The sequence below is a fragment of the Anopheles moucheti genome, chromosome 3, assembly GCF_943734755.1.
Source record: "Anopheles moucheti chromosome 3, idAnoMoucSN_F20_07, whole genome shotgun sequence".
Classification (NCBI taxonomy): Eukaryota; Metazoa; Arthropoda; class Insecta; order Diptera; family Culicidae; genus Anopheles; species Anopheles moucheti.
The window spans coordinates 12317899-12326993 of NC_069141.1; the positions used below are offsets into that span (position 1 = coordinate 12317899).

Sequence of the window (9095 nt, forward strand, 5' to 3'; positions counted from 1 at the left end):
ATCTATTTTTCGATTACGCGCCAAACAACGTCCTTTTCCATCATGATTTCCACCAAATGTCAAATTTATTTTTCATGTTGTCTATACGCAACGAACAGACTACCTTTGTGTTACATACCTTGAGAAAATTTGTAATTATTGTATGATTCTTGTAATTCATTTGATGAGTTCTTCCACGAAAATTAATTCAATCTTTTGCTTAAAATACTTCAATTGAAACCCACAATTTATGTCCTTCAATAGCTTAATTTGATTTGATTCTGATTTTGTCGCTGTGCAAAAATAAACCACAAAATGTCACCGAAATGGTTAACGTCATGACCGATGGACCGCCTATGGTGCCTGTGGTCGCCATTTTTGTACATTGTAGAATGCGAAAAGTCAAACATCCCAGCGAATGCGTTTTCTTGAGTGAAAATGTGCTAATAAAGTGATATTCTTGCGCAAAAACGGCGTTTCGGTGTGGACCAGCATGAAGCCGTGCTGCGACAAGAGTAAGACGATGGCGGACAGTGCAGTGAATGTGCAGAAAGCGGATGATAAATATTGTACGCATCAGCAGCAGCATCAGCGAACAAGTGCAGCGGTGCCCACCAGCAGTGGTGACGGGGGATCAAGCAATAATAATAACACGAACAACAATAGTAGCAACAGGAGCGGCAGCGACTGCCTGGCGCATTCTGCAAAAACACATCCGACCGTTTCGTCCACTGCGGTGGCGAGTGTGAAATCGGGCGCGGATTCTTCCACCAACGCTACGGTGAATTTTACCACCACAACAGCATCATTAGCACCGTCATCAACAAGCGCAGTGGCAGTTGTTGCTGCTGTTGCTACTGCTACCGCCACGGCGGGAACGGGGAAGATGGTTGTTGAAAATGAGCAGGCTCCCAAAAATCACGTAGACCACACGACAGTGAAAATGAGTGCTAAAAATAATGAAAAAAGTTCAACGCCGGTTAAGGACGCCCAACAGGGCAGTGTACGGAGTTCCGATAATGGTAAATAATCGTAGCCAGTAAGCAACAATGCCCTTTTTTCCTGTAGCGAACCCTGGCAGAAGTTTACTTTGAGAAGCGGCCAAATCTAGGCGATGACTATTTTGTGGTGCTACACATTTGTGCGCCTTTCGCCTGCAGTGTTTATCCATTCTATGTCTCAGTAGGCTCTAGACAGAGCGTATTGAATAGAGGATAGAAACCACGATCAAGCAAGAAACATCCACCATGACGGCGTGTGAACTACGCACGTACATACCATCCATCGCCCTGTTTTTTACACAAAGTGGTGCGTTCGTAGGTGTCGCCAGACTCGCTAGAAGAAATGAAACTGCTCCCCACCCTTATTTTACCAGCAGCTCGCGCTCGCCCGCCTATGCTGCCGTTCGTCTTGCCCACTCGGGTCACAATTTAATGATGCGCATTAGAATGCTTATGTGTTTTGTTTACGTGTATGATTTGTGAGCGCAGCTTCTTGGCTTTGGACATGCGGAAGATGCAATAAGGTTAAATTGGTCATTAACGGTGTTCGATATATGGTACAAAAGAATAGATAAAGCGCATATATCATAAAATGATCTATATGTTGATCGAAATTTTCTGTTATGCATGATTTCTCTCTGTGCATGCATGATTAAATCGACACGATAGTGTTACCTCAACACTTATTCTTGAGTTGACTACTGAATATTAATAAATCAGTAGTTTTATCACACAAAAACAGTACCCTGTTGTTTTTTGTAACCAAACTGCCCTGGCGGGAAAAACAGAAGAGACAATTGGCGTTTTCAGAAAATGGTTGTTAAATCAATACTCACAGTTGTAAGAGTAAAACAAACATCATGAAAACAAAGGATATATCGTCCTCTAGATATTTTTAAATTCAAGTTTTTTTTTACTTCAAAGTTATCCAACATTTGTGTCTTAAAAAAGTGATGAGACATAATAATATATCCTCTTGGCTTCGATACGATGATTAATGCTTGTTAATTTATTTGTAATATCTTCGACGTGGGTGTAGGTTTAACTAAAAGTCACAAAAAGAAAAAGAGTAAAGAAAAAGATCGCGAACGAGATCGGGATCGGGATCGTGACAAGGATTCAGATAGAGATCGAGACCGTGCTAAAGATCGCGACAAGGAACGGGATCGTGATAAAGTAAGCTATAGGCGATTGCGATGGCGATTTAATTAACGAAATAGCAATAACTTATCCGCTTTTATACTATTGCAAGGATCGTAAACGACGCCGTTCGGAGGATGACACTTCCAGCATGGGGAATGGTAAGCGTGGCATCAAGGATGGCAGCTGTACCAGCAATACTATGCCAGGTTCGCGCTCGGAATCGGTTGTAAGCACCATCGAACCTTCGGCTGAGCCAACAGTTTCTTCCTCTACCTTTGCCGGAACAGCGTTGATACAGAACAAAGAAAACCACCATCAACAGCAGCTGGCTGGCTTTGCGGCCGCACACCAAACGATCAAGCGGGAACTATCGATCGAGACGGCTTCCTCGATCGCCGTGCCGAATGCGGCGTCCGCCACTGCACTGCTACTGGAGCACAGCGCTGCGGCCATCGTGTCACCTGTTGCGGCAGCAGCCGCCGCTGCAGCCGCTTCCATTTCAGGCACCCCGATATCCCCCGTCAATTTGCTGCTCAACTTGGAGCGCAGCAAAAACGAACTTGCGAGCGTGAAAAAGCAGGACGTTTTCATTAAAAAAGTGTACCTGCCCGCGAAGAACAAGCTAACAAAGCCGGAAAAAACACGCGACGATGTTACGAGAGCGTTAAACTTTGGCAGCGAAGGTGCGCCAGATGCGGTGGACAGCGTACCGGTGTCAAGTGGAGTGACGGTACCGACAGAAGCGACCACATCGATACCGACGGTCAATGGCAACGGTGGTAGCATCGGTTCGCCTGGCCATGCCGTTAGTAATAACACGAGTAGCCTCATATGCGTTGCAAACAGCATTGCAACCAACCTCAGCAACAACAGTACAACTGCATCCAGCAACTTAATAGCAACTAGCAATAAGTCAAATTCAAACATATTAATCATGCTTGAGTCACCGAAAAACGTGGAAGAAAAGGTAGACATTAAGAAGGAACCGATGAATCATCACATCCATCAGACGGAAACCGTTTCTTCGTTGACGGATAGCGCACCAGTCAATGGAGGAACGGTGAAGGAGCAGAAAGACAAACTTTTAAACGGTATAGCTGATAGTGTGATGCAGAAGGAAAATTCTGTCGTTATAAAGAAAGAGGAACCAGTCGGTGTAAATCCAACGACGGAAACACCCGTAAAAAGCGTCCATTCGATATCGGACAGCACAAAACCAGACGGTCCGGGAAGTGTGCACAAGCTTGGCAACAGTTCTTCTTCGGCACACAAAAGTGCCAGCGGTAGCCGGGAATGCTCACGTTGTTACAAACGATCGAAAATTAAGCGCGCCAACATAGGCATCCAGTGTCGACGAGGTGCAACGTCCGGGATAGCATCGCAATCGCTAGATGGTGGCTTTGGCAATGAATCGACGGCAAGAATCGGGTCAATTAATCGCAATGCAAACTGTCACCTTCGTTCGAAGCACCTCGACGGTTTGAAGTATGGTCGGTTCATGCGTATCGAGGTACATCCCAACGGTGGCGCATCGGTGGTGCATATGTACCAGGATGAAATAAGCGTTCTTTCCGACACGGAGATGGAAGAATTGGTGCAAGAATTTTTCCAAGTCGTGTTTGCCGAAGATGACGACGGCTTCGCAGACCATGTGATGGGAATTGTACATGATGCGGCCGCCTATTTGCCCGATCTGCTGGAACATATGGCAGAGAACTACGCTAACCTTACTGTTAAGTCGGGTGTGCTGGGGCGTAACTCGGACATTGAAACATGCACAATGACTCAGTACAACGAACAGGTGAGTGGAGCCTACAGGGCGTGTTTGATGTGCAATATTTCGTCATAATCATGTATCTGATGCTTTTCTAGGTGGTTAAAAATTACTCCCATGGTACCGTACGTTATGGACCATTGCATCAAATCAGTTTGGTAGGGAAGGTACACGAGGAAGTCGGTGGATATTTTCCTGATCTTCTTAAACGCCTGGAAGATAATCCATTCCTGAACAAGGTTTGTTGTAATAGTTCTGTAACTTTTTATTCCTTAGCGTTATACGCTATTCACTTTAATCGTCGTTTTAGGCAATGCCATGGGGTGATCTATCTATCGTGCAGATGGATCCACGTTTGTCGAACGATGGACCAATATTATGGATACGGCCAGGCGAGCAGCTTGTTCCTACGGCAGAAATTAATAAAACTCCATTAAAGAGACAGAGGTAAGCTTTTTCTAAAGTACGGAAAAGTTAAACTATAGCGTCGGACAAAACAAGTGCATCTCGTAAAACATGTAGAGAAATATCGGATGAACTTCACACTTACCAGAAGGAAATGGAAAAATGTAATAGCTAGCGAGAGATCGAATCATAACATAACTGACATCAAGTGACCGTCTATGACGCTCATGAAGTCCTGCAGTTTACGTTTTGTTGCATTGTTTTGACCGACAAACGTGCGTGTATGTACAATCGTTTGAAACAGATTTATAACTATCTCAACAAAAAATATCTCAGGACACGTATAAACGAGCTGCGTAACTTGCAATACCTGCCGCGGTTGTCGGAAGCTCGTGAAACAATGATCGAAGATCGCACCAAAGCCCATGCCGATCATGTCGGGCATGGTCACGATCGTATGACAACTGCCGCTGTTGGTAAGTAACTCATCAAATTTCGTCCGCATTCCTATTCCAATGTCACCATTACGCGATTATGTCTACAGGTGTATTAAAAGCGGTCCGATGTGGCATACCAGATGACTTAAATCGCATAACAAAGGACGTTGTTGCTTTCGATGCGCACTGTTTCCCTCATCTCGTGGAAAAGCTACAACTCGATCTGCACGAACCACCAATATCACAGTGCGTTCAGTGGGTCGAAGATGCCAAATTGAATCAGCTGCGCCGGGAAGGTATCCGCTATTCCCGGATCTCACTGTACGATAACGATATCTACTTTTTACCCCGCAACATTATACATCAGTTCCGCACGGTAACGGCGGTCACGAGTATCGCTTGGCATTTGCGCCTGAAACAGTACTACCCGGACCAGGACGTGGTGCAAGAGATTGCCAACGGGTATGAGGTGGATCCGCCACACTACAAAGAGAAGCAAACTATTCTACCTCATCCTGTGTCCGTGGATGAGAAAAAGCATACGCCCGTGAAGCGTATGCACGATGGGAAACCAAAGAAGGTAGAACTTAAAAAGGAACCACTGCCCACAATCCCGCATCCATTGTCGGCCGGTGCAACCGTACAGAACAGTACGGAAAAGCCATCCAAAATGGAAGACGCGGTGGACAGCTGTGCGTTGAAGGAAGCGAAGATCGACATGAGGAAGCTGATTCGCGACGATAAGTCAAGTGATTCGCTTCGAACACCAAGCAAATCGGGAAGTAGTTCGTTAACTTCCGGCAAGGGTTCTGAGAAGAAAATGAGCAACAGTAAGAGCAGTGCTAGCAACAGTCGTTCGAGTTCTCCATTGCCCTCACACAAGAACAAAACCGATGATGGCAAAGGCGGCAAACATTATTCGAGCAGCGATCGAAATCGAGACAGAGACCGTGAACGTGATCGCAATCGTGATCGGGATAAGCGAGACCGGGAGAAGAAGGAGCAGCGATGCAGAGACAAGGAACGCGATCGTGATCGTGACAGAACCCGTGATCGGGAGCGGGATCGCGACAGAGAGCCAGATCGGGAGAAGGAACGCAGACATCACAAACATCATTGCAGTTCATCCTCATCGTCCAGCCGCAAGTCATCGACGTCGTCGTCATCGCACAAGTCTCGCCACGAAAAGCCAGGCACTGGCGATGGTAACATCCATGGCAGCAAATCATCGTCTCATTCGACACCATCATCGCACAGCAGTAGTGCAAGTAGTAGTCGGCGTGAGTCCACCTCAAGTACGACTCGTGAGAAGGAGCAACTGGTAGGTCCACTATCAATGGTGCCACCGATATCCACAGAAGTAGAGATCGAGGCGACTGCAAACTCTCTCAGCGTAACGTTCGATCCATGTCCTGTCGATGCGCTTTCCAAACTTGCCCCCGTTAATGAGCTGCACACGAATGGGGCTTCTGGAGAGGGTCGAGCAAAGTGTGAACAAGTACCGATCGTGAAGAAGGATGATGGTATGAGTAAGTTGGAAGATCATCATGCGCCACGAAACGATAGTTGCCCAAACAACGCTGAGACTGTGATAGCTTCAAGCGAGGCAAAGAAAACAATGGTATCGCCAAAGGAGCCCAACCCGGTCCCACAGTCCGACGATGGTAACGTTACACCAAAGGCCGAGAAACGAAAGCTAGAATTGGAAACGCAAACGAATGGTGACTACAACATTGCAGATACTCAGCGGGCAGCCTCGGTGTTACAGCGGATAGCAGCGCCCGAGAATGCTACGGCGACTCCAAAGCCTCCGATGCATCCGCAAGTGCAACCGCCATTGCCGATCTCATCGCCTCCCTTAGTCCCGCCGCCACCGCCCCCACAAGAGCACCGTGAATTGCATACGCCAACGGCAACACGGGAGCAAAGTTCTCCTTCCTCTACAGTTGAAGCGAGGAAAAGTATTCAACCGACCGATGCTAGCCATCCGAGCAATAGCAGCAGTAGTAGCCATAGTTCTTCTAGCACCAGGTGTAATAGTAGTAGTAGTGGTAATAGTAGCAGCAGTAGCAATAGAGAAGCCACTAGTGATAGCACCAAAAGCGGCAATACCTGTATCACTGATCGAAATATCGATGCTACGGCGCACGGCAAAAAACAATCCAATGATTTATTGAGCACGATCATGGCTAGCATGGAAGGAACGACGAACCGAAGTGCTACCAACTTTTAATCGTCTCCAAGCAATCTCTTTGTCTGGGAGCATTGTATAAAAATCGTTTTGTGTATGCCTTAGCTTATCTGCAAGGCTTGAAATGTGATGATGTATGGGAAAGTGATCGTCATTCCTCTAAATTATCCTAAATTAATGAGAATGGTTCTGGTTGATGGCAACAGTTTTTTGTTCACTCAATTCGTATTCCCACTTTTGGGTCTTTTAAAATTTGTTTCGTGTTTGTGCAATAGCTCGTTTACAGGACGCTACTACTATCCTATTTTCAGTTTGGTTCTATTTTGATCTCTTTTAAGATGTACTATATATGTTTTATGTGATCAATATGCAGCCTTTCGCGTACCGAAACATGCTCGGTAATGCAGTGGTTTACGAGATTTACTCACTAATGTTTGTTGAACAAATCTCTAAACCCGCAGCATAAGGCTTTATTATTTATCAAATGGAGATAAAAACCACACTTGTTTAGGCTCTATTATTTTAATATCAACTTAAAAATGATGTGTATAGCAGTTTTATGTTAATGTTATTCTCCGCCAAGCAGAAAACAGAAGCTTAATCAAGTAGTTAGTGATTTATGCTGCTTTAGTTTAGTCTGCAACGGTCGTTAGCAGGGAGGAAACGATGTTTTGAGCAATGCACATACAAAACATATACTGTACATGAGATGAAGATGTGACTTTTACAGCTGCTAATCTCCATGTTAGGGTTACAGAAGTTTGCTACTGGGAATGCGCAATTAAAAGAATAGAAGGGTTCTTTTATAACAAAGTGGAAAAAGCGGTAACGTGAAACGCACGGAAGCAGACAGCATTGATCAATCGCGATACGTCTCCCAATTATTTCAGACCGTGTTTAATGTTATAATTTATATAATTTATATTTTTTAGTTTACATGCTTAAGTTCGACCCTCCTGCTCCGTTTTAATTACTTTGACGGTATATTTAACGATCAGTAATGCTAGCATAGATTCGTTTTTTTTTCTTCCGGCAGTTTAATCTTAAGTCGTGAATTGTGTAACCTTGTGGGTGGAAAACATTGCGTACGAATATTTTGATACTTGTGTAGCAAAATGTGTATTGATTGTGCTATTGAACTGGGGGGATCTATTGAATGATCTTTTTAATATAAAATTGTTGAATACTTCGGCATATGATTATGGAATGCACTGTCTGAGGGGGGAATATGTTGCGCTCCCTGGCTGGCTGACGGTTGGAATTGGTTTTAGACTCGTACAATAGATTGTATTGTTAACACAAACACACCCCGCAAATATTGAATATACATCCTATCTGATTATTTATGACTTATTATTGTCTTTTTGTTTAGTTGCTTTAGTGCCAAGAACTTAAACTTTCGATGATGATGATGATCTGTCGCCGAATCAAAGCTTTTGGAGCAAATGTAAAACGCTAGTACTATTCGAATTAATCACAGGAAAGTGTACAGTTCGATGGTGTGTAAAAACAACCTATTTCCAAAAGCAGAAATAATGCTTAAGATCAGGAAATTGAAAATAAGGTAGATGAAACAAAACAGTTAATTGTGTCACATTTATGAACGGGAGACAGCGTGAGAAAAAAGAATATTAATTTGAATAAATCGTACCTGGTAGTTTGTACTGTAAAGATAAAATGCAATTAAAAATGGTAAGCCGCTTGCTAAAAAGTGTTTAGAGCATAGGAACAAAGAATATACGTTTGCATATAGCTCGGTCAGTTATACTTCTAGATCATCAGAACTTGCAAACTTCGGTTATTAATTGCGTAAGCGCCAGAACACTATGTTGATGAAACGGCGAAGCACTTATATTATGTATGAACAAACAATATAGTAGTGAAACAAACACTTCAATAGTAGAATGAGTTTGATGAAAATTCACGCTTCACGTGTCATGCTGTTTTAGACTTTATCTGCAAAAAGAAAAGGGTGATTACCCAAATCACCTGCGCGGGGTGTAATCAAAAAGCAAATGAAATTTACCACTTATCCAATAAGAAAAGCAAATGAACACAGAGGATTGAGGATGAAGCCCATTTTTTATCCTTTAAGCACACAAGCAAGCTGATTTTACAAAGCAAATGTATCACACCCGTGGCGCGCGGCAAAGAGTGGCACTAGA

General features: G+C 44.1%; 1 protein-coding gene across 1 annotated transcript; it reads left to right on the forward strand.

The window, feature by feature from the left end:
• The first annotated feature begins 407 nt into the window (after positions 1-407).
• Positions 408-8985, forward strand: LOC128304754 (uncharacterized). Its single transcript, XM_053041983.1, has 7 exons — positions 408-1001; positions 2020-2156; positions 2233-3924; positions 3996-4136; positions 4208-4344; positions 4639-4778; positions 4847-8985. Exons 1-7 carry the CDS (start codon positions 473-475, stop codon positions 6970-6972), a joined length of 4902 nt encoding a protein of 1633 aa, XP_052897943.1. The 5' UTR covers positions 408-472; the 3' UTR covers positions 6973-8985.
• The last annotated feature ends 110 nt before the right edge of the window (positions 8986-9095 follow it).

Excerpts from the sequence above, each read along its gene's own strand:
- LOC128304754 (XM_053041983.1), top strand. The coding sequence starts at position 473 with ATGAAGCCGTGCTGCGACAAGAGTAAGACGATGGCGGACAGTGCAGTG. Across the intron at positions 2,157-2,232 it reads AGGAACGGGATCGTGATAAA|GATCGTAAACGACGCCGTTC; the intron begins GTAAGCTATAGG and ends TACTATTGCAAG. Across the intron at positions 4,779-4,846 it reads TATGACAACTGCCGCTGTTG|GTGTATTAAAAGCGGTCCGA; the intron begins GTAAGTAACTCA and ends TTATGTCTACAG.